Raw genomic sequence first — 25,751 nt, forward strand, 5'->3', positions numbered from 1 at the left:
CTCGCTTTGTCATGCATCACATAGCGGCCTAGCCGAAATGGAACACTATTCGACCTTAAAGCCAACGAATACGCCAGGTTCCAACCGTTTAAATAACTGCAAAAGGCTACATTTAGTAATAAAAATGTAAAATGTTTATTTTGATAACTGTTTTATATTGTACAACAAAATGATATATTGGCCTTAAGCAATCGGCCTAAGAATTGTCATGGATATTGGAGAGAGTTGTGGAGCGCAGCGCACATTAACACTCTTTTACACAAAACGACAAAAAACACAAATATCCTGACAAGAGAAATAGATTCAACCAAATATCTGCAATTCTGTAATGTCCAGTGACAAAAAAAATGGAAGCTACAACTTGTAGGTCATATTTCATTAAGCGTACACTAACGACGTTTTTTTGTGTGTGTTGAAGTTAGCATTTGAAGTACAGTGCTCGATGCAAAACTTTGCAGATGTCACAGTTGTCCAGAACCTGTAGCCCTTGATAACATCTGAACAGACTAAATCAACGACCCTCATCACAGCCTTCGGAGCGTAGCTGTTTATGAACCCTGATATGTGTATGTTTTATGCTGTTCTCTATGTAAGGATGGTAACGGTTTCTAAAGATTTATGTTCAAAGCTAAATGAGTGATTTGGAATTTATACAAATCGCACAGTGGAATTCTCCCCTCACTCACGGATTCTCCTTCATCCACAAAATGTCGGCTACTGCAGCCAAGAAAAATTTAGTAATTAACACAAATACCAAATAATTTCCATGTTTCAAATATTCCACATGTGACAAAACATACATACATTATATATATATATATATATATATATATATATATATATACACACACACACACATATATATATATATATATATATATATATGTATATATACATATATATATATATATATATATAAAATGTGTGCATATACATATATGTATATATATATATATACACACACACACACACACACACACACACACACACACACACACACACACACATATATATATATATATATATATAAATAAAATACAAAAACAATGTGGTAGGAAAAGAAATAATCTACAGCACAGCTCTTCTGAATTGGATTGTGATGGCTTCAAGTCCGCAGCTCACCCCAGAGAGCTGGAGCCATTAAGAGTGCCTTTGCTGGCTTTGTTGCTGAAAGGGGCCTGGCCATTGGGTGCGGCTTTGGTGCTGACTCCGTTGACTGGGGACGCATGGGGAAAGCCTGGATGTGGGGGCTTGGCTGGAGTGCTCGGGCTGGCCAGGGAGGAGGAGGAGGAGGAGGCAGAGGAGGAGGAGGTGGTGGGGGTGTGGGTGTGCGCGGAGACAGGGGCAGGGGTGGCCGGGCTGCCGGGCTTCTCACTACCGGAGTCGCTTTCTGTCTCTGGCTTTGTGCTTCCGGTCACAGCGCTCCCTGGGCTGTTCAGCTTCAACTTCTTGCAGGCGGGACGAACTCTGTACTTCAGCGGCAGTGGACCATTCTGTAAAACATCGGTCAGCCCGTTACTCTCTCTCAGCAGGGAGGGGTGCACAGCATCACCGTTGTGGGGCAGTGATAGGGGCCTAGCCATGGACTAAAGTAAACAGTGAGCTGGATTTTCAATTAGACTACTGTGTGGTGTAAAAGTAATTTGCATTCAGCACAGTGGCACTAAGCACTGATGTACCTCTGATGTAAAGTAAAAAAAAAACAAACAAAAAAAAGTGAATGAGAGCAAATGAAGGAATGAAGCACATCCTTACCCTCCTCCAAGTGTATATGTAAGCAATATCCATTAGCGTGTAGTAATCCTTCAGCGGCTCGTCTTCATACATAACCTCAATCTGAAAAAACAGGGAGAAAACACATCTCAGTTCCCAAGTGCTAGTAGAGTTGTTGTTCACCCACCCACACCACACACACATAATCTGTGTGATTAGAATTCATCCATAGGCAGTGAGTAAAAACATGATTCTTACAAACCGTACCAATTCCATTAACAAGTTAGTAAAACACAACCTCAAGATGTCCAAATATTCATTTAGACTGAAAGTTGAGTGTGCCAAAGTTAGAGATTGTAAATTCTTACCTGAAAGGTACATGGAATATCCATTTTACTTCGGAGAAATTTTCTGAGATGCATCACCGTCATAGCAGCAGGACATTGTAAATATCGTTTCACATTTGCCTGTGCAAATTAAATAATTACCAGTTGAAAGATTCTCAGTTTCAGCACACACTGTAGCAAATGGTTGCCACTTTTATAACCATTTCTTTAAAACAGAAAACTTGAACTAGTGAAATAGTAACCTCTTTTGTGGTTTCTTTGTCTTCCCCATGACCAGTTTCAAATCTGAAAAATAAATATTAAAAATTTGAAATTATACATAAAAGCGAAAAAGAAAAATAAGTCTTAATAAATTCAATAAATGGCTTCTTAGTATCTAAAAGAGTCAATTCTACCTGAATAATTCCACTAACAAAAGAAAGAACTAATATGCACAGTGATATAAGATGATACTGCTAAACCCGACAACAGCACTAGGGGGGAGGTGTGAACACCCGCGTCCTGGTCACAACCTGACCGCAGGAGGACGACGCAGGTGTGGGCGCACCTGTTCTGATCAAAAAACTCAATAGACAGGCTGATGATCTCATCATCAGCAATGATTCTCTTATCCTCATCCGCCACCTCTCCTCTGTCCTCGTTCGAGCCGTTGGCAGCTGTGTTCCAAAGAGGGAAAAAAACATATGATAGCTGCTTAATTTGCATGTACTTCCCACTGGATTCACTCACATACCACAGATAATAAATAAAAAGGTAGTATTAAGTAGGCATAATAAATAATAATAACAACACTAATAATACATTTACCATCAACTGATGGATGTTCTGCGTAGAAATCTCGTCTTCGTTTCATCTCATCTAAGAACCAAAGGTATGATCAGTACATCAACAAACCTGCATACGTTAATAGCTGCAATAGCCCCCCCCCCCCCCCCCCCAACACTATATGGAAGCAATGCAAAATAAATTAACACCCAACATATAAAAAGTAGTTTTTTTTCCCCCCCTCATGCACAGATGTTCTCTTGGGATACACTCAATATATTTAAGATGCATTAGTAGTCTTGTGATTTTTGTCCATACAAAACACCAAAATACTAAACACTTACTTTTGAACAGACCAGGCACCAGTTTGTATACAATGTCTTGAAGAGTTTTATCTGATCTGGAACGCACAATAATTACAGGTTAAACGCAGTCCTTGGTTTCTGTGAACACTTCTGAGTCAAATAATGAATGGTTCTAATCCTTCACATAACATTTGAGGCTCTGCTGTGATATTTTTAAAAGGCAAGTAGAAATAGATAGGTTTCAAGAATAATTAACACGCATCGGTCCGCGCGTAATACGAGCAAGAGCGCTCGAGTTTCAGTTCAGTTGTTGCATGTATTTAAGTTAAATACGTTTATCCGGAAAGAATGTTACCTGATATTCAACAACGGTTTGGTTTTGTGAACTTGGACGTCACATATCGGACAGTATTTGCTGGTCTCTAGGTACCGCACTATGCACATTTTACAGACTGCGGAGAAAATTGCAAGCGACAAAAACGTATCAGACGACGGCTGCACAGCGATAAACGTATTTAAGACGTACCTGTAGCCTAATTATATGGACGATGTAGGAACTTACATGAATGCAAGCATTCCACAATAGTGGTTGCGTCGATGAAGTACCCTCCACATAAAACGCACATCAAATGCGGATTTAACTCCGTGATCTTTATCCTTGTTGTTCGATGCATCGTCATGAGGGTTGAGAAGCTGAGGAGTAAACAAACATGAGTAATGGGAAATATGAGACATTTAATTAATAACTACTGAAGAGTCGGATTACGCTTTAAAATCAAATTCCTGTAACCACGCCAATATCCAATTAATTAGACCACTTTAAATAGTTTATATTATAAATCGGTTTACTTATATGCTGCGTTTAAATAGGTGTGCGGGTCCCTGTATTCTTTGACAACTTGACCTTTCGACGTTGGGTAAATCAAAATTAATAGAAATAATGTCAGTTGTTTTTCCTTCTCTGACCATCGTAAGCCTGCCATAAAAACATAAATAGGGTAATAAAATAAAGCATACATCCTAACCTATATAACGTATAATAATTTATAAAGGTCTTTGGGAGAGTATGGCCATTAAAAAGCTCAGCTGAAATAGGGAACACAAAAGCCTCTTCGGGGAGACAGAAACAATCATTAGACACCCTGAGATTTGTTTTCTTTGAATAATTAGACCAGTTTGAATCAGCAAGGACTCTGTTCTGCAGTCGGATGATACGGCCGGTGGTGAAATTTTGGGACGTTTTGGAAAATAAATAAACCTCGGGTTTTTTTTTTTGTTTTGTTTTTTTGGGGGGAGGGGGGTTGTTTTTGTTTTTTCGCACCAAACACGAAAACCACAAAATGAAAAACCCGCACAACAGAGGATAAGCTAATAGAAATGGTCTGGGGCAGTAAGACTCGCAGCACACGCGTCGCTCCATTCATCATTCGCCAAGGATGAGGATAGGTGAGAGAGAGAGAGAGAGAGAGGAGAGAGGAGAGAGAGAGAGAGAGAGAGAGAGAGAGAGAGAGAGAGAGAGAGAGAGAGAGAGAGAGAGAGAGAGAGAGAGAGAGAGAGCGCTGAAATACCAATGCTCACTGTTGCTATGGCGACGGCTTATATTTGGCATTGTGCCAGTCAGCACAGAGCCGCATGGTCTAATAAATGCACGGGTCTACCGGTTTATGACATATGACCATTAACGGAGCATTGATGGAAGCGTTCCTCTATATTCGCATGCGAGGTCTCCCGACTAAAAGGCATGCAGGCGTTAACTTGGCTGCCATTTTGCCAGACAGTCTCCACTCACGTCCGAGTTGGCCGAGGCTGCGACCTGAGAAACGCGCTCCATTGTTTATCTCGCACGCTGGTGGGAAGGCGCGTCGAGCGCTTAGGCATCCCGGACGGGCATCTGCTTACATGCAACGCCGATCACAATCGTTTTAGAGGAAACAAAAAACACAGATAAGGCGGCGGTGTCTGCCTGCCCACCGTTTCCCCCCAGAAGTAGTCTAACCAAGTAAACGGAAGTCCAAGAGCTCGTGTCGGCGATTACGCCGACTTTCAGCAGCGATGTCGGAATCTGAAGGCGGCACAGTATTTTGGGAACGCCATGAAACTGCAAGAAGAAAACTAGTTTGCGCTCCCATCTCCGACAGCGATAAGTAGAAGTTGTCCCTGTGGTTCCTATGAAAAGCTCATAAAAATGTCAGAGCATTCTCGTAGTCCGTCAAATCTGCAAGTCTGTTAACACTCTCCAGGTTCTAGGAGTAACTTGGATCAAAGTAGCTGAAAATAATAGCATATGCTTTGTTGCAGCCTATAACACATGAGCCAGCCTAATTCTGTAGTTTTTTAATTTTTTTATTTTATTTAAATTTAAAAAAAATAATAATTCTCAATATCCTAACATGAGAGGTTTTATTCACCCGACATAAGAACTTTCAGTGTCAATGTCTTCATAGAGTTTATTATCATTCTGAGACATTTTGTTTCTCGTTCTGACATATAACTGATGGGTTACTGTTCACGCATTTACTGGCAACTTCACCTCCATGCAAAGACAGCGGATATTCTGAAATTGGGCCTGGGGACGTTAGCAACACCCGCTGCTGTCGGCTACCTTTTCAGTGCCTTGTTGTGCAATTTGCTGAATCAGATATATTTCATTTGAAAATTCAGGTGAATTTCGAAACAGCTAAGATAGAACAGGTGACGCTTGCCGAAAAATTGTGTCAGATGTCGTAATAAGGAGAAGGTAGATGATGTATTGAACAGGTCACCGCTATTCAGAGCTGGATGGCCATTATGTTTTTAAGGGAGACCTTTCTATAATTTGCTTTCCCAGTGCATATGATTATCCATGATAAGGATACAGTGAGGTTCCAAGTAGCAATTCACTTTTACGTGGACATCCAGAACGTCCATATTTCGGCACATCTCACTGAGATATGAGGGAAAATTAGGATACATTTTAGTCGCCGTTTTCTTTCTCGAATGGAACTTATTTCTTGCTTATTGTGTGTGTGTGTGTGTGTGTGTGTGTGTGTGTGTGTGTGTGAGAGAGAGAGAGAGAGAGAGATGGGGGGAGAGAAGTTTCATATAGATAACTGTTTGCCAAATTTCTGCCTATTTACAATTTTACTGATTCAAAAATGTTGCTCACGACACACCAACTTCAAGCCCACCACTCTTTCTCTTACTTTATAAAGGCTTTTCAGCGCGTAATCTACTCAAATTATTTTGGATTTTGGATCATATCGTGTAATCATTAAAGAGTTTAAAAAATCTTTTGGAGGCCAAATAAGATAAGACAGTATAGCTGAACAACAATAAGTCACAGTTCATAATAGCGAATATTTGAGTTAGCTGGTTGCAGAAACCAGACAACCTTAAGAAGACAAGTTAACAAAATTAAATGGCTAGGACAAAACACAGTTATGCCAATTTTCCCCAAACCTGCACTGTCTAGAGAACAGTGTTGTATTAAATAAGACAACGATTCTTTGAAATTTTACCGAGAACAAATGTAAGAAACTGAGTAGACGTGAATATTTCACCACCTCTCTTCTGGTTTTGTGTGCGCGCTGATTTCTAAGTCAGTTCACAACACGTGAAAAGCATGAACGAATACGTGATCGTAATAATGTAATTGTTTCTAACGCAAACCTTTTGCTTGCAGATCGCAAAACCGTGTATTTAGCATACAGTCTAACAAATTTAAATACATTCTGCACGCAAGTACACGGAACCATAAGGACGAGGCAACATTGTTATAGAGTGCATAGGCTTCAGGCAGAGATAACACACATTTAGGGCTACCGAGCCCGTACTCTTGTACATTCAAGCATAAGCTACATACCCGTTTTATTTCGCGACGGTCTTTGTCCAGCGTTTTTGGCAGACAATGAAACTTGAGAGTCGATCAGTAAAAAATGAATGCTACCCAAGCGGCCATCTTGGAATGAACTGCAGACGCTGTCAATTGCAATGGCTCTACCACCACCACCACCGTGCTTATTGTAGCGTTCTTGCGCAACTGCAAACACGGCACACGGAGACAAAACACCGTTCGATTCGCAGAGCCGACGAGTGGGCAGACTCCTAACACGAGGAACGCAAAAACAAACCGCTAGACAAAATCCCGTAGCTCGCTCCTGTTTGTGTTCGCTTTGGGAAAAAAACGCCGCGTCTGGTGGTTCTTCGGAAACTGACACCGTCCCCAAAATGGCTTAGTTCGACCGCCCCGCTCCATCACGTGGTCTCATTCCTTACTGGTAGCCTGGGAATTAGTGTTGGGGGGTATCATCAATAGGGCACCCCATTCGCTGCATGTCTTTGTTAAGACTTCACTTATAATATCAATTGCACACAAAACGTAGCAAACCCCTTAGCTGATGAATATTAGTTTGCCTGCTGTGATGATTTGAGGACTATGCTAAAAAGTTATTTGTTTTTGATAACCGTTTTTTTTCTTCTTTTTAAAAAATCTTTCTTTCTTTTTATGACAGAGAATGGCTTCGTGGTAATATGCTATGGATTCTAACATATAAATGCATAAATAGCCCAAATAAATAAATAAATATGGCGTAATCTGTAGTTTCAGTTTTAACGCGGACAGTGCACTATGTTAAAATGTAAAGTCTAGGACAAAAAAGTCCTACACCAGGACGAGATTATGGTCAGGTGTATTTTAAGTCGTTTTTTTAATAGACAGAGAAACTAATTAAATTATTTATTATTAGTTATTACCGTTTAACATTAGCAGTCATTAAACTGTAACTGAATGTTCGAACAAACACCCTTATTTAATGAGAGATCCAATGTGTGGTTTAAGTAACCTCGAAGTGATGACAGGACGTTGTATTGAGTAAAAACTGATACATGTTTGTCAGAAAAGCTTTGAATGTCTCCCAATTTATTCCGTTCTCATAACTGACGACTATCAGAAAAACGGCCATTTAAAATAAAGAAAGAAAAGACGAAAGAAATAGTTGTCTTATTGACATAAGCCTTATGAACCACTAACTAAAAGACGGCAAATTATAGCTCAAACGGCGCCTTGTGAAGACTTAAAGGCTGCTAACGCACGTTTACTCAAGTTAACTGCGTCGGTTATAAGGCTCCCAGACGTCGTATCGGTCACGTCAAGTTGTTTGATAACCGCTGCACGTTACTGACCGGCAACATCATTCTCAGTCCATCTCGAGGCACGGATTAAAAGTGAAAGAAGCAGCTCCTATAAAACTCTCGCATTTAGACCAAAGCCTCATTCGGTTGAAATCTTCATTAGCGGTTTGGACGTGGAGGCACAGACAATAGTTTCCGATTTTTTACCTTTAGGTGTGTATAGGCTTGCATGCTGCTATCATTCTTTTTTTTTTTTTTTTTTTTAGGACAGGTTATATGCTTCTCACAATGCGTCGAGGCCATGCCACTCAAATTTTATTTTCAAAATAGTCCAAATAGTCATAGTTGCTGCTCGCATGATCTCCTACGGCAGCCTAACATATGTCTTACTTGAGATGAAATTTATAAGCGTACATTTTATTCATCGGTTTAAGGAAATTATACATGAGTTGGTATCTAGCAAAATTTTGGATGGTTTGAGCCTGTGTTTATGGTGTGTGTGAAATAATCTGTGAACTCTTATATTAATAGCAGTTTTCGCCACATAATTTCCGACGTTGAAATGTATCGAACACTGTTAATAGGCTGTTAGTTTGTGTCTAGATATGATCATTGTAGATGGTAATTCATTACTGCAGTCGTGATTAATTAAACAATACATGTCTGGCAGGTCTGCACATGTTAATTGGTATACTGGGATTTTCCCCAGGATAATGGCGCTGCTTTTGTGAGGATGCAGCGTTGGTGTGTGATTACGCCCATCATAGTTCTAATATTTAAAAAAAAAATAAAAAAATAAACATTCTTTCTGAACCTCTTTAATAGCCATTACCTGCCTTTTACCTTTTGAACAAGAACGCGCTTGCGACAGGTTTATCGCACCTGATTTACTGCGTGAAACACAGTCGATCACCGCATGGATTCTGAAGGTGGTCGGTAACTGGCCGGTGGACTGCTCGGCCGGTCGACGGTCCGAGGGCCTTTTCGCAAACACGACGGCCTTCCTCCGAGACCGACGGCGTGCCGTGACGTCACGCGCGCTAGCTTCGCTCAGCGAGAACAAAGAAAGCAGTTGTACGGGCAGAAATACGAAAACTCGAAGGTTAACGGGGTTTTTATTTCGTTCTGCACGGCACCCATACAGCGGACCCGACTTCGCAAATAGGGCGCATTTTGTCCTCACTTTAGCTTGCTGTCGTTTTCAGCACTCTTAACAAACACAGGGGTTGCCTGGTGTATGCCAAATGAATAGATGGCTTTTGCGTTTCGTTTTTCACTTTTCTAACATCACCGCGAATGTCAGAAACAGATGGTCTTTCTACATACTCGTTACATAGACAGACTATAGCCAACTAATCAGAATGACCCGACGGTCCGTGCTCGTTTGGTAGACTAACGCACAAAGAGAACTTTCCTCTAGCAAATTCTAAATAGAAATGCCAGTTAATATAATCCTATCCTGCAACGGGCAAGACAGGATTATATTAATGGTCACCTTCGATGTATTTCTTTATTTTTTTGGTGCTATATGTATTGTTGGCTGTATGTTTTCTTTACTCACCAAGGGTTTCAGCGATCGATTGACTGATTGATTTGTGGCCTAAATGATAGATGGAGGTCAGGACTTCTGCCGCTGACTTTGCTTTGTAATTTTCAGATCTCAGAAACACTGGCACGTGAAACAGATGGAATGCCAATCACTTTGCATGCGTAGTCCCTTTAGCCTACACTTTTACACATAAACAAATCCCCAAATAAACATTAACAAGAAGAACACTATGGTCTTTTATCACTAACGAATTATTTATACTCTGAAATGATTTATGTTAACTTACCTATAACCAGTTATGAGACATATGAAGGAGACCTTTTTTCACACTTCTTTCATGCTGCAAGCGCCTTCTAATTTTATAAAATCAAATATTTAGTTATTTGTTTTATTTTGTTTGCTTATTTATGTTAAGCTTCATCTCTTAAAACAAACAAATAAAATCCTTAGTACAAATATGAAAAGGAGCTAAACTGGAAATCTGTAACTCATTTTTGGTCTACATGTTCAGATATTTGAACGCAGTGCGCAGCAGTCTATAAAGGCCACACTGCATCGCTTAAAGATAAAAATCACAAAGCGGCTCACGTCCTGTATCAGTGTTTCCTGATGGTAAAACGGTGCAGTTCTTAAAACCCTTTTACATTAGATTACTTTTCCTGAGTTCTGTATACGACATTCAAGGTGCATATACACGGGAGCTAATTTTTACTCGCAGTATGAACCTTTTTTTAGATTATTTTTCAGAACACTGTCGCGCAGCTTGGAACACACAAATCGATTACGGTGAACAGTGAACAATTATTAATAATATTTTTAATTAATTAAATGCTTAATTGTCCATTCATCGTAATTGGGTAATGGTGAGTGTTAGGATTAATATTCATAGTAAGAATATTGCTGTTAGTATTGTTATAATTATTTTAACCACAACTGTTTATTAAATGCAGAAATAAAAACAATGAACAAAAGTCGTTACGGGGTGGAAAAATACAGAAAAAAACCGTCTACAATATAAGCAACGTTCTTGTGGATTCGTCTTGTTTTACTGTGTTAACATAAATTTTATAAACCGAACATGTACTATAGGTGTGGGAAATAATGTAGGTTAATAGGCTGCATTGTGAAACAACCTTTAATAATATTTTTAAAATACCATTAGGCCTACTGCCTTAAAATAAATATCCCCATGTTCTTACTCAAATATGGACGTGCGATTTAAATAACAATTGTTTTCTTTAAATGTTATATGAAAGGTTCTGTGCCATAGCATTATTGATTGGAAGTATTATTAAGACGTGCATACAGAATACACAGGATAACTTACAGGAAATGAAAAAAATTCTGTACGTGCAACTTATTAAAGGTGAAACAGTCCGTCGGACGGATAAGGCGAAACTGATTCAATCTATTTCATCCCTGCTTCTCAGAGTAGATCTGTCAGATAATGTTTTATTATGCTCAGTTTGGATAATCTAGCTGTCCGCACTGACTTTCTTCCTTAGAAGGGAAGACGTGGCTGTCTACTAGACGGTCAACCCTTGGGCCTTAATCACAAAGCACTATTTGACTCCAGCGTCATGCCACGAAAATATATGTAGGCTACACAACAAACAAATACCACATTTGTGAGTATAAGTGGAGTTATTAAGAGGAGTTATTAAAATGACTGGCTTCATTCCTACATGACTACGATTTAACCTCCTCTTCATGTAAGCAGCGAATCTGACAATTCAACCTCAGAAAATGTAAATTCCACCGTCAGCGATGCACAGCAAACATCATTTTCCATCTCACGTTAGTGATCCGGATAGTCAGTCTGTGACAGGATTATCTGTCGATGCTCATAATTAATTTTGGCACTCCTAACAGGTCAGGAATGTCCTGAGCTCTGAGTCCAGATGTAACTAAAAGTTTACTGTGCGATCTGTTATTTGGCAATTCCCTAGCTATTTGGAAAGTGTCTTCGTGATTAAAAACCAAAACGAAAAAAGAGAGAAACAACACACAAACAAAAAGCAAACAAACAAACAAAAATACTTCTTGGCTTTGTAAATGAAGCAAACAGCATTCTAAGTCTATATATTCTGCTGACAGTATCAGTGATATCAGCTCAGAATATAGACTGCACGTCAAAATGTCCAGTGAATGGCGCAAAAGAGGTTTTCCAGTTTGCGAGTTGACAGTTGCAGGCCTAAAGTACTTGGAGAGGTGCCGGTCGATTGGGTGCATGGCATGAGCGACAAACGGGAACAAGGGGGGGACGGACGGACGTCGCCAGACCCATGGATAGTTCATTCACAAAGAAAATGAAAAACCAATGAACACACAAGACCGCCCCTCTGCTAGACAGACCGACTGACCGACCCTGGAGGAAGACTTCTGTCTTGCCTGTGCCATTTTGTTCGGGCTTGGGGTTAAATCCACCAGATTTCACAGGTCCAAATGGACTGCGCATGAGTGCACCCAGGCTAGAATTGTTTGGCTCTTTTCCCAAATTGTGATTCTTGATTCCGAGATGAATGCTACGGCCTTGGGGAATAGCTCGGTGACTCTTGCAACTCATCCCTGGATGTTCTTCGCACAACGACGAAGCTTGCACGACTCAGCCTTGATTGGGTGTCGTGGTGGCGGCCGTGTGTGAAACGTGGACGTCAGCAGTCCGACACAGCTGGTCCACGTCTGCGGCGGATCCAGGGAGAGGAGAAGGCACGCAAGGCTAACCCACAGATGGCCTACCGACTATCCGGGAACGGACCGTTCATTTGAAGGCTTCAGCAGTAGCCTACGTTAGAAGAAGAAGAAGAAGAAGAAGAAGAAATAGAAATAACGATGACTTTTACAGCGGTCGTTACGCTTGTTTTGGTTGCCGGCCTTTTCAGTAGTCGGCCCATGCCGACAGCAGCGTGGGATATGGACTTGGAGCTGTTCGACCTGGTTGAGGAGATCCCGCAAAGCTTCTACGAGTTCATGTCTATTAACCAAGTAAGTTTACCTTGTTTATTTGCTGATCGTTTCCCAACAAAAACCCGTCGATGGCCTACGTTAGTGCAGAACCGGAGAATCTCGGCTTGTCCAGCATATTAAACGAAGTGAGTAACTTTGTATCTGCCCATCTGATCGGAAGTTTACGTTTCAGTGGTGCAAATTTGCACGAACACTTTGATTTGGTCGTACTGTAAAGAAGCAGGTTGACCTAAGCTACACTGTATAGCTCATTTCTGCTTGTCGCAGTGGCTCCGGAGCTGGGGACCGCCCGCATGTCCGCCTGCCTAGCGCTAGCAGCCCTAAGAAACGTCGAGGCTGTAGGCCTACACCAAACGCGCTAGGGCAGATGACAAAAACCAAGTCTTTCTGTAGCTTAGTGTAGAGGCACCAGGTACAATAAGCGCTGCTTCTGTAGCCAAGTGCATTTTGACGGCTTTCAGTAGTCCGTTTTATTTTAGTTTGTACTAGATGTTCTGCTTTGTCCAGATGTTCTGCTTTGATTATTAATCTGGCAAATGTGGATTTTTGTAGTACCATATTGTCATTCATCCTCAAGACCGTATATTGGTCTTAGGTATGCTAAAGGGTGGTTGTTGTTGTTTTAAACACATAAACGCTTTAGAAATCATGGAAAAGTAGTCCATATACACTAACGTTTTTATTTAAACAAAAATATACCACTAGATGGCGAGGTTATAATACACTATTGAGGTACGTGCTACAACAAGCAGTCTTGTGTCCTTTACATTTAAAGTGTTGTCACATACATCCCATGTCACATTAGTTAATCTGAGTCTCTGCTTACTCACCACGTCATCCTAATCGGAACCCCAATCTAAGATTGCTCTGTCATAGGATGCGTCATCATCTGAGATCAAGAAAGCATACAGGAGACTCTCTCTCGTACTACACCCTGATAAAAACAAAGACGAAAATGCAGAAACCCAGTTTCGACAGGTAAGCAGACATCACCTGGTTGAGCACACTGTGCACCGTGATGCGTTGGCTTTTGCACAAAATGTACTGTACACATATAGAGCTGCATGTTATATTTACATGTCTAACGGTTGTTGTCATAGTACACATGTGATGTCGTAATAAATAACTAATTTAAATAACTATTGCACTTTTCCAGCTAGTTGCCATCTATGAGGTTCTTAAGGATGAAGAAAGAAGACAAAGGTAGAGTAACAGTTATTATCTCCATTATCACCTAATATCTATATCTCTGTCTCAGGCATGTTTCATTCCATCTTTAATTCAGCATGCAGTATCTAGATATTGCAGAATGTGTGTGTTTCACAGGATGGGATAGATTAGAGAGCTGAACTGGGTACTGCAGTAGATCCCTAAGTGTAGCATGGGCCTCTAATGAATACGGTCTGCCTTGTGTGCTACCTTTAATTTCCATATGTATAGAGCATGCCGTGTAAAGGGTTTGGCTGTGTTATATCTACTGGCATCTCCCTGGCAGGTATGATGACATCCTGGTGAATGGGCTCCCAGACTGGAGACAGCCTGTGTTTTATTACCGGCGCGTAAGGAAGATGAGCAATGGAGAACTGGGCTTCCTCCTCTTCCTCATCCTCACTGTGGGCCACTATGCTGTCATCTGGTCCATTTACCTCGAGAAGCAACTGGTGAGCAGTAAGCCCCTCTGTTGTGCACGTGCGTCATTTTGAACTAAATCCGGCAGACGGTCCTTCCGGATGAGCAGAGCGGCGGAGTAACAGCAGTGCGATGATCGCTGCACCTGTGCAGGCGTAGCCCTGACCCTAACCCTCTCCTGCACCTCAGGATGAGCTCCTCAGCAAGAAGAAGAAGGAGAAGAAGAAGAAACAAAGCAGCAAGCTCATTGAGGAGCTGAAAGTCACCGGGCCGGAGAAAAATGAGAGGTTCGAAGTTAAGAAATATGAGCTACTGTTTGTGGATCGCCTGGTTTTGCTATACTGCAATCAGGTTTCTACACTTTAGTGATCACAATAACTCATGCTAGATATGCGCTCCTAACGTGGAATCCTTTGTGAATTCATAGAATTTTGTTCCCTTCCGTCACTTCTCTTTTAGATCAGACAAACCGCACTGGCATGATATTTTGCCCCTCAAACTCAGCATCTGGCTCTTCCACTCTTTGAAGTCTCTTCCTCATGTCATACAGGTACCTGCCTGCCACAACAAAGCTTCAGTTGTGTTGCGATCGTGCCGCACGGCGCAATTTTGCTGCAGCTCGCCGTAACCTGTGGAGAAAGGCGGAGTACAGGTCACTTGTTTTTTCAGAGTTCAGGATTGCTTACTTTTTTGCCGTGTTTGTTTTTTTGTTTGTTTGTTTGTTTTAGGATGTGAAGCAGTACTACAAGGAGTACAAAGAAATGAAGGCGAAGGAGCAGGAGCAAGCGGAAGCGCTCGCAGAGCAGGAAATGCAGCAAAGTAAAGCCGAGCCGCTCACGTTGTTCTGGAGGGATCCGCGCTGTTGATAATGAGAAGCAGACCGCCACACTTTTGCATAGCGGGCTCCCTCCAGCTTTCATTCATCACTAGCGTCATCAACATGGATTTCTGCATGTACGGCCATCCTAACTACAGATTAATGGGGTCCATGCCCGTAGCGCCGCCCTCCTGGCTAATTTATTCCATGCTGGCTGCTCTCTCTGGAGGAATAACCTGCTTCCTCCGTGTTCCTCTGTGACTCCATCTGGAGCTCCAGTTCCAGCCTTTCAAGCTCTTTCCTGTTTTATACATTTTTGCGTTCACTCCGCAAGTCATAATTGATCAATTTGGAGACATGATCTGCACATGGGAAATGAATTAGCTGTTATTTGTTAGAGGTGATTGGAAAATGGGTGATGTTTGTGGTCCTGTGCAGGAGAGAAACGTCCCAGGGTGAAAAAACCCAAAATGGAGTTTCCCGTGTACGAGCCCAGCGAGGCAGCGTACATGCCGGCGTATGACCAGGGGACGTCCATCGAGGACATCGAGGAACAAATGGATGATTGGCTGGAGGACAGGAAACAGCAGAAAAAGAAAGTGAGTCTATAGTTAGTGAGTCAGACTTGAAGTTGGCATGGACGGGGCTCTTGGCTTGGAGCTTTTTGAACCAATTAACTTTTTTTCTTCCTCCTTCTTTCTATTTCAGACACCTGATTGGTCAGAGGAGGACCTCAGTCTGCTGACACGTAGTATGGCGAAGTTCCCTGGAGGCACACCAGGGCGCTGGGAGAAGATCGCTCACGAGCTGGGTCGATCCGTTGCTGATGTATGTGTTTGAGCCATGCAAACAATATTTAAGCAATGTGGCTTTGTTTATAATTAGGGTGATGTTAAAAGATGAGCGGTTATTAGGGTAACATAACTGAAGTAGAAACTCTCCAAAGCATAATTGAGAAAATAAGATGCTGTCATAAATTGCTCTTAAAGCAAACTGGGAATAAAATGTAACATACCGTTTTATGAACTTTTTTTTCATAGGTTACAGCAAAAGTAAAACAAATCAAAGACAATGTCTCTAACACATCAGGTAGGCCTGTAAAGCATTTATCCTGCTAAGCGACTTTACCGGGAAGGATATCCTAATAACTGATAACGGGGCTTTACCACGATCTCTGTCCCCACTCCTTGTCAGGGCTGGTGAAGCTTTCCGAGCTAAAGGGCTCAGCTGCTGTTGGAAAGAGCTCCAGGGTGGCCGTGGTTCCCGACAGCCTCATGACCCAGCGGGAGGAGCTGGGGCCATTGCCCCCTGCGGAGGAACCTGACATGCCTGAGGAGCAGGACGGCAGGAGCCTGAGGAGGCGAACCAGGAAGCCTGTGACCGGGACATCCGGCACAGGTGCCAAGGAGGACGGGGTCAAGGGGCGGCGGCAGAGAGACTTTGACCCCTCGGTTGCGGACGAGGATAGCGAGGAGGAGAGAAGAACCGCGACTGCCCCTGTGACACCCAGGGAGAAGCCCGGTGTTGCTGACGATGTTTGGACCCAGAGCCAGCAGAGACTCCTGGAGCTCGCGCTGCAGCAGTACCCGCGAGGTACGGCCGAGCGCTGGGACAGAATCGCTAAAGTGGTCCCTGGGAAAAGCAAGGTGAGCTATTGGTAAGCGAGGTGAGGTACTGTCAGTAAATGATCAGGCTAGATATCACTGTCCAAATGCACTCCAACCACTGGACTGTGGGTGCAGTTATCAAGACTGAGCGCAGGGCATCGTCTGATGACCTTTTTAATTTACAGCAGATTTCACTTCGTTGCAAAGTCTTTGAGAGTGTAATTCACCAGTGGATCTAAAGATTTATGTTCTATAATAAAGTACAGTGTGTGAGTGTATAGTGTTGTGATTTATATATTGATAAAATGAAAATGTTATTGTACAGAAGAGACGAGTTTGGAAGGCTAGGGTGAACCTCATCTCTGTCTGTTGCATTCGTACCCTATGCTTGTCATGGTTGTTCTTGATTGTGTTTATTCATAATACACAAGGGTCAGTTGTTGGGCTAGTAAATTAATAGATCTTTTTGTAGTTGACAGTTATAATTTTTTTTATAATGTTGCTACTTGTTGGCCCTGTGCTCTCTTCAGGAGGAGTGTATGATCCGTTACAAGCTGCTTGCAGAGCTGATTCAGAGGCGCAAGCAAGCAAAGAGCTGACGGCCTGCTCCCACCGTCATCTCCGTCACGTGCCTTAGCTTTGTACACGAGGTGCTGGACGTGCACCAGGTCTGCCGTCTGGACGTCTGCTGTGTTTCACGGCACCTGGAAACTACAGTATTGGAGAGACCTGCTGTGACCTGTGTTAATCGAAACTGCAACTGTGCTAAAAATCGTTTTTTTAATTTATTTGAAAACTTTCTGCGCTCCAGTGTCCTTGGGCAGTGTTCCTCTGTGCAATTTAAAGTGTGAGGAACAGGAAGCCCATGTTTCTTTTTTGAAGATGTTCATCATCTTGCAATCTCTGTTTTCAGAGACCAGAGGTGTAGTTCTTTTATCTGTTTGTTACATGTTAATGAAGCATAAAGCTGAGTTATATACTGATTTGCTGTGTGTGTGTGTTTTTTCTGGTTCTCATCATGGGGATTTTTATTTACTTTATATTATTGGTTTTATGGCAGACAGAACACCATGACAATGACCAATATTTGCAACCTAATTTAAGATTAAGCAATATTACAGCTGTGTTTGCCATACATGGGTCTAAACAAATAGCACATGCTTAGTAAATGCCTGTGCCTTTGTAATAAACCTTTTTATACATAGACCATGTTCAGAATTATACAAATGATATTTTCTCTGATTTTCCTGAATGGTTAATTCAAATGACAGTATAATTTAAGTCATCAGCTGTTAGAGTGTAAGTTGAATTTTATTGAACAAACCTTACATTGATAACTATTTTTTCAAAAATAAATTCAATATGCATAACAATTTCAAAACTGAAAGTGGTCATTTGTTGAATTTGCAGCATTAAGAGGTCAAGTGGCCATCCACCAACGATCCACTACTCCATCTGGACCATCCAGGGTTGCATGGCACTCATCAGTAAACGACTGAAAATTAGTCTTCATGCATGTCTGGGCCCACTGCAAGCGTTGCTGCTTGTGAACACTGGTTAAGGGTGGCCGAATGGTAGGTTTATGTACAACTGCAAGCCTCTGGAGGATTCTACACGTTGAGGTTTGTGGGACTCCAGAGGCACCAGCAGCTCCGAATACCTGCTTGCTGCTTTGTAATGACGTTTTAGCAGCTGCTTTCTTAATCCGATGAATTTGTCTGGCAGAAATCTTCCTCATTATGCCTTTATCTGCACAAACCCATCTGTGCTCTGAATCAGCTATAAATCTCTTTACAGAATAATGATCATGCTTAAGTTTTTCATGAAATATCTAATGTTTTCTTACCTTGTCCAAGGCACTGCACTATTTGACACTTTTCAGCAGCAGGGAGATTCTTTTTCTTTCCCATATTGCTTGAAACCTATGGCCTGCTTAATAATGTGGAACGTCCTTCTTAAGTAGTTTTCCTTTAATTGGGCTCACCTGGTAAACTAATTATCACAGGTGTCTGAGATTGATTTCAGTGATCCAAAGAACCCTGAGACACAATACCATCCATGAGTTTAATTGAAAAACAAAAAATGACACTTAAATCCAGTTTGCATAATTATGTGGAATGCGGTGTAAAGAGACTGTATCAATGTATAACTGATTTGGTACAAATGTGCTTGTTTCTGATAGGAAGCATCACTTATAAAATGGACTTCACGTCTTTATGCTTTAAAACCCGGAAACCAAAGCCACATCCTGTGCTGCTGATTCTAAAAATAATATGAAGTACAGCGGTTCAAATGACAGCACATAAGAATGCGTTGAATTATAACTATGAGTATTTCCTTCTTTGAAAGAGCAGCCAAATTGGATAAAAAAAATGATTTTCATTATTTTTTTTAACTTACAAATTAATTCATTCAAGTACAACAATGTTTACATTATGGGGTATAATTTATTCTTTTATCTCTTTGAAATGTGAAAAAAACAAAAAACAAATAGGAAAACCACACCAGCTGTTTTTGATTCAGCATCATTTCAAAAGCATGTGCAGTTTCTCTCATATCTGCTCGTACTCCGCATGGCTATCTCTGGCTTCAAATCTGCTTCTGGGAGCATTGCTCTTGGCTTGCTTGCATTGCATTTGTATCACCATCACCTGTTTTTCCAGGTGTGTTAGCAGGAACAGCATTGCGACATTCATCACCCAGACTGTGAACAAAAAGTACCGAAACCATCCTTGGAAAGACCCTTAAGGTGAAAATAAATACAGTTTAATCAAATCCATTTGCAGAAACATCAGAAGGGACAAACATACCTTATACAAACCCCCCCGTATATCACAAGATACTCCAGCTCATAGGGTTTATAATTTTAGTGTTTTGTCGGTTTGACTTGCACCCTGGTGATTGAATGACACAAAACTGTAAAGTTTAGCACTTTCCTTAATTTACCCCCCTTGTTTTTCTTTTAACTCGCACCCCATTCGTCTAACGACTTGACCTTTCCTGACCTGAATAGGCGCATCAGGACAAGACACGAAGGCGCTAAACTGTACAGTGCTCTGTCCGTCTGTCCTTCAGTGTTTGCTATGAGACTCTCTCCATTACAGCTTACTTACAACACCGCAAACGTATTTATCATCTCACTGACAAGTAAAACAAAATACACTACCAATGGTGTCCACTGCAGTGTTATATGTTATAGGAACATACGGGTCCTTTGATTTATATTGAACAATATGAGCATATATGCCATTTAACTTACCAATTGTCTCCATGCCCATATGCCCCTAAGACAATCATAAATTAAAACAAGGGATAACAATCTTTAAATATATCCTAATTATTATTGTTATATTGATTTGTGGTTAACCTTTATTTTTATAATTTATAACTGTTTTATAATTTTACTTACAAGTTTCTCTAGTAGACTGCAGGGTAGAGACTAGCAGTTCATGTGGCTCAAAGTGTGATCTGCACCACTGTAACTTCTCCTCCAGAAGCTGCTGTTTCCTCTTTCCTCCCAACCAGGCTGCACGGTCAGGAGGAAATGAATGGTGGAGCTGGCTGAGCTCACATCTTAAGAGGGTATAAGCTTTTTTATATGCGTGGAGGCATCGGTCTGTGCTATTACATTATTTTTCTATTTATTGTAGTGCTGTAGTTGTGGTAGATAAGACAAATAAATAGAATAATACTTCATATTTTTATTCATTGTGAATATTTATTATTAATAATACAAAGAATAATTTCATAGAGAGATGGATGGAGTATTCCACAGTATAGATGCTATGGTACTGAAGGAATGAAGGGTTGTAGGGATGGATGAGTTCCCCAAGTTAATATGTGGCTTGCAAATTAAGGTAATTGAAGGTAATGAGGAGAATTTTATACTGAATATGTGAGCCATCTGGTAACCAGTGCAACTCACAACGAATATGGATAATGTGGGCAGCTGAGTTTTTAATCAGTTGAAGTTTTCTAATGGTTTTGGCTAGAAGCCCAATAAAAAGGAAACTATAATAATTCATTTGAGAAAATAGGAAGGCATGAACCAGAGCACCAATGGCAGCAGTAATGGCTGGAGGTGTGCCACTTTATGAAGATGAAAAAGAGTGAGTTAATGACATTACGTGTTCCTCAAAACTGAATGAAGAATCAAACTGCATGCCATCATTTCTAGCAGTTTAATTAGATATTTCAGCAACAGGTTTTCTGGGCACAACTAATAGTACCTCAGTTTGTTTCTGTATTTAATTGTAGGAAGTTTTCATTCATCCAGTTATAAGTCATGGATGTATGCTATTGGGGACTGTAATGGAAACTCAGAGATGATTTTTTGATAAAATAAATCTGGATGTCATCAGCATACCAGTGGAAATTTATATTATGGCTATGGATAAACTGACCAAGAGGTATCATATAAATAATGAAAAGGAGTGGACCAAGAACAGGTCCTTGAGGAACCTTTTGAGCAACAGGTGCGGTGGACTAGTTGTGTTTACCAATAATAACATATTCTTATATAGATGTGAGGTAGGAATAAAACCAAGCTAATGCTGTTCATTATATGCTGATGAAGGAAATGAAAGAGATAATGATAGAGGAATACATTGTAATTTATTTTACCAAAAGCAGCACTTGGATCAAGAGTAAGAATTATACTAATATGACCAATATCTGCAGTGAGCAGAAGGTTGTTTACAGGGCTCATAAAAACTGTACTGTGAGAAATGTTTGAAGTTGGGCAGAAACCACTGTTTCCATCTCTTTAAATAAAAAAGGTTTGAAATGTGTGTATAATTTGCCAGGCAGGTTGAGTCACTGCCAGTTTTCTTGAGAATGGGAGTAACTGTCTTAAGGGCCATGGGGACACGATCTGATGACAGATCGGAATTTGTTCAATGGGATTTATGACATTTATTGAGTGGAATATAAGAGAAGGGATGACAGACGCGCAAACCTTAAGAAGGGAACTTGGAGCAGGGTCAAGCAGACAAAAGGTGGGGTGGACTTTTTAATTATTTCAGAGACATGAAGGAGATTGTTCACGGTAAAGCTAGTGAGCATCTCATGGGGAGCTAGGGCAGGTATCTGATGAAAAAAGGTGTTAGACTTGGGGACTGTTGGGAAATGTTGAAATAGGTTACTAAATTTGCCCTGAAAGAAGTGTTGAAAAGCTTGGCATTGTTCCGGGCTGTTGATGGTGTCTGGTGAAGAGGGTTGAAGGAGTTTATTTATAATCCTAAAAAGAGCTTAATGCTATTAATGCTATTATTTATGACAGCAGAGTAGTAAGAGGAGTGGTCTGAATTAAGAGAGTTTCAGGATATTTCAGGGTGTGCAGAGTGTAGAGCTCTGGACAGTAGAGTGTACAATGGACAGTAAGATCTGTTTTCCAGATGTCTGCCAGTGACTTTTTTTCTGTCTATGTTCAGGTGTGTGCCATGAGTGAGGGGTGAAGTCAGGTACCACCCTGTTTTTGTAAAATGTGTAAAATAATCAAGGGCCTCTGAAATTATGCTGCTTTAATGAGAAACCAAGACGTGGGGAAAGGGGAATTTACAAAAGCCAGTGTGAAATAAAGTCTGAAGACCGAGAGAAAAGAGATAAGGATCAATGGATATAATGCTACAGAAAGACATTTGCGTGCATTTTCACAGCGATTATAGGGAAAATGCAGAGCTTGTGATCTGAAATGCCAACAGGAGCGCCAGATACAGAGAACATAACAGATCCAAAATATATGACCGTGTGAGTGAGTCGGAAAACCAGCACGCTGTGTGAGATTAAAATAATCCAATACAGACTTCAGTTCTGAATGAACAGTCAGTGTCGACGTTTATTAAATGGATTTTCTTATTTTTGGCAACAGGAGAGTGCAGACCATCCATTTACATTTTTTTTTTCAATGCCGTATCCAAGTTATCAAGGGACGCAAACGTTCCGTGATGTTAAATGGGGAGACCGGCAGATGTCTCCCGTGCTCCTTGCTGGGCCACAGTAACGTAAACGGAGATTGTTAGCTAATGTAACTTTTGAAAAGAGTCAATAAACAAATTTGTGATATAGATTTTTTTAATAAGTAGTATAGTCCACGCCAATATAAATTACGTGGAATAATAATGAATTATTGTGTCGCAGGTTTTGGTAAATATCTAAGCACAGGTATTTCATTATTGGCTTTAGGTTGCAAACGGTATTTCGTGTAGCTCGTTGTGGCTTTGGCAATGAACGCGCTGCCTGGCTCAGGTAAAGTAAGTATAGCAAGTATAGCAAGCTGGTACCGCACGTCCTGGTTAAGGGGCAAACTGCATTACACGGGACGTTGTGTAGGTCCATTTTGACGAAGTAGGCCGTATGAGTCGGAAATCACCCTTGCTGCACGGACCTTCTCCATATGGGGATTTATCTACACCTGGCTTTTCTTGATGAACATATAAAATGTTACTTGAATCTGCAGAAGGTATGTCCCATACAAATACGTACACAAGCCTGTTTATTTACAGCGATTGCCTGTTGGACTTTCCCCACTTTATCAAACCATTGCCTGGCCCGTACCTAAAGAAATTTGGGATAAGATTGCCTGTGCGTTCTACCAATGGAGGATTTCTTGCAGCCTGATCCTGACGCACACGGTGCAGTTCGCGAGTAATTGCACAGTGACGCGTTTCCGGTTGTTGCTTTGGAAGCAAAGACTGCTGGAGCCAAAGGTACTGCATGGCCAGGCGAGTTCACCCTCCGCCGCCATCTCGGAATTAAATCTGGCATTCTCTTAAATATCAAAGTTTTATTTTCATGTCAAATCCAATCTGATGGGTTGCAGAGACAAGAAGCACTATATATAGCACTATATAGCACAGTATATATATATATATATATATATATATATATATATATATATATATATATATATATATATATATATATATATATATATATAAAGGAATAACTGCTTGCTGTAAATAATCTGATGTATGCGCCCCCGTCGTGTAGTTCTGCCTAATGGTTTTTCCTCTTCTGGGCGGGTAACGTGGTTCTGAACTATGTTTGGCTCATTTTGTGGGACCGTGAGTGAGTTTAGGTCTGCATGGAGAACCTGCTGGAATACAAACACTTGGTCATATTCTTATTGTGATAGATGAGCACTCTAAGACAGACATGGCTTTTTTTTCAGTGCAAAGTTACAGGAATACTTCAAAAAACAAACTAAAAAGGAGTTGAATGGCTTGATATGAATGACAACCTACATTCATGCTAACAGGTCCCTACTGAAGGTCATTTATTGTTGGGGCACTTTAGTGTTGTTGGGTAAAGTATTCATTTCAGTAATATCAGGTTATTGGTGATCTGATATGTTGTTTTTTTGTCTCCTTCCCAGAGGATTAAACATGCCAGCTCCAATAGTTCTTTCTCTGCTTGCGTTCACCAGCTATCTTCACCATCATCTTCTCCTGTGCAGGGCTGTGGGAGCACAGGGCCCTGCTTCAGGAATCGCCATCCCGCAGACCTCTGGTTCATCCGTGTGCTTGTGCATGTGGGCAGCAGCCTATGTCCAGCTAAAGACGATCCGTGTAGTGTACACTGGAACAGGGCCCCTTGTTGTTATCATGCATGGCTCATAAGAGGATTGAAACCAAAAGTGTTGAAGCATCTGATGGAGAGCCTTAGTTTTGGCTTTTGGTGTGCAGGTTTGAATAGTGGCGCCAGCCAGGTGATCTCGGCTGCCATTGGAACTGAATGCCATGTGCGTTTCGTGTCCAGAATGGCACTTATGTCTGTGTGACGTGGATGACATTACCTACACTCCTCAACTTCATCGTGTTGAATATAGCATCAGTGTTGCAAACCCACACTGCCACGGCTTCTCTTTGCCGCCACCTTTTGGAAATGATGGAAGTATGGTAGGATCCTTTTATTGTGGTGTGTTACCTGTCAGATCAGTACATTCCGATACATGTATAATCTTTTTGTAATGTCCGTTTTGACTGCAAAGACATGTATTATTTTTTTTTGAATTTGTGTAGCATGTAATTTCATTTCAAACTTTTGTGTGTGCAGATTCACTGTTGAGAACTTTGTGACGGAGAAGCACCAGCACTGCGTTTGGGTCATATGGCCAATCATCTATGCTCTCTCTGGATGAAGGCATGCACTAGGACCCTGCAGGTGCAAGTAGGAATGCCATCTTTACAGGTGTACCTACAGCAGATTGTGGGTAGGCCTCACTGGCAGAACACCTGGAGGGTGTGGCCACACTGGGTTCACCTGAGCAGCAGGATTACCGTATAGTAATCATGATGTCATGAGTTTTATTTGTGTATATGAGTCCTGAATTAGGCAACAAAGACTGAAAATGTTAAACAAAACTGTCTGCTAGATGAGCGGTTTTATTTGCTGTGCACACAATGCAGTCATATGATGAGTGAGTCAAATGAAAGTTGGGCAAAACATGCTGCGCTAGAAACAGCAAATTGCGCACAGCAGTCTTGTCATAAAAACATGTGGTTCAGTCATTTTCAAGCAGCCAGTAGTTACAACTGTATGTGGTGGAAGGAGAGAGGCCTGCATAGCTTCAAAAACTAGATGTTGCTTCTTCTTTTTTTGCTTTTCTTTTTTTTTTCTTTCACTTTTTAATAGTTTCGTTTTTATGTAACCTACATGATATCTGCCTAATTTCTGGAACACGTGCATACTGATCACATATTATGCATGCATACTTGATGCTGTTTTGTATGTTTGGCACCAAAGCCCACAACTCAGGCTGCTGTTGCCCTCTCGAGGACCTGGGGATGGGGCCAGTTTGTTTTACACCTACAGCAGACTAGGAATGGACCCCAGCTAGCCTGATTACAGGGCACTGGAGGAAGAGGCTCTACTCTCTCCCCTTCACACAGAGTACACTCATTCATCTCTCACTTATCCGTGTGTGCGTGCGTGTGTGTGCAT

The 25,751-nt window shown here is 41.2% G+C and overlaps 2 protein-coding genes and 1 long non-coding RNA gene across 4 annotated transcripts; 1 reads left to right on the forward strand and 2 right to left on the reverse strand.

Annotated features, from left to right (window-relative positions):
* Positions 1–111: 111 nt before the first annotated feature.
* On the reverse strand, positions 112–7,337 carry bmi1b (BMI1 proto-oncogene, polycomb ring finger b). The gene is made up of 10 exons (XM_027017021.3): positions 6,972–7,337; positions 3,693–3,823; positions 3,486–3,582; positions 3,170–3,225; positions 2,868–2,918; positions 2,608–2,716; positions 2,303–2,345; positions 2,082–2,180; positions 1,756–1,836; positions 112–1,493 (listed from the first exon to the last, which is right to left on the reverse strand). Exons 2-10 carry the CDS (start codon positions 3,808–3,810, stop codon positions 1,119–1,121), a joined length of 1,029 nt encoding a protein of 342 aa, XP_026872822.3. The 5' UTR covers positions 3,811–3,823; positions 6,972–7,337; the 3' UTR covers positions 112–1,118.
* Positions 7,338–12,075: 4,738 nt separating this feature from the next.
* dnajc1 (DnaJ (Hsp40) homolog, subfamily C, member 1) lies at positions 12,076–17,791 on the forward strand. 2 transcript variants are annotated; one of them, XM_027017052.3, is made up of 12 exons: positions 12,076–12,773; positions 13,632–13,733; positions 13,912–13,958; positions 14,251–14,416; positions 14,574–14,671; positions 14,844–14,934; positions 15,113–15,203; positions 15,640–15,800; positions 15,910–16,029; positions 16,242–16,290; positions 16,396–16,858; positions 17,339–17,791. In XM_027017052.3, exons 1-12 carry the CDS (start codon positions 12,621–12,623, stop codon positions 17,349–17,351), a joined length of 1,554 nt encoding a protein of 517 aa, XP_026872853.2. In that variant the 5' UTR covers positions 12,076–12,620; the 3' UTR covers positions 17,352–17,791. The 2 variants fall into 2 exon arrangements, with proteins under 2 accessions (XP_026872853.2, XP_026872852.2); XM_027017051.3 differs by having other exon boundaries at positions 12,084–12,773; positions 16,396–16,847.
* Positions 17,792–19,235: 1,444 nt separating this feature from the next.
* LOC113571971 (uncharacterized) lies at positions 19,236–20,330 on the reverse strand. Its single transcript, XR_004776328.2, has 3 exons — positions 20,218–20,330; positions 20,068–20,092; positions 19,236–19,551 (listed from the first exon to the last, which is right to left on the reverse strand). It is a non-coding gene; the product is annotated as an uncharacterized LOC113571971 (long non-coding RNA).
* Positions 20,331–25,751: the final 5,421 nt, after the last annotated feature.

Source organism: Electrophorus electricus, chromosome 11 (assembly GCF_041902795.1).
Source record: "Electrophorus electricus isolate QZ-2024a chromosome 11, ASM4190279v1, whole genome shotgun sequence".
Taxonomy (NCBI): Eukaryota; Metazoa; Chordata; class Actinopteri; order Gymnotiformes; family Gymnotidae; genus Electrophorus; species Electrophorus electricus.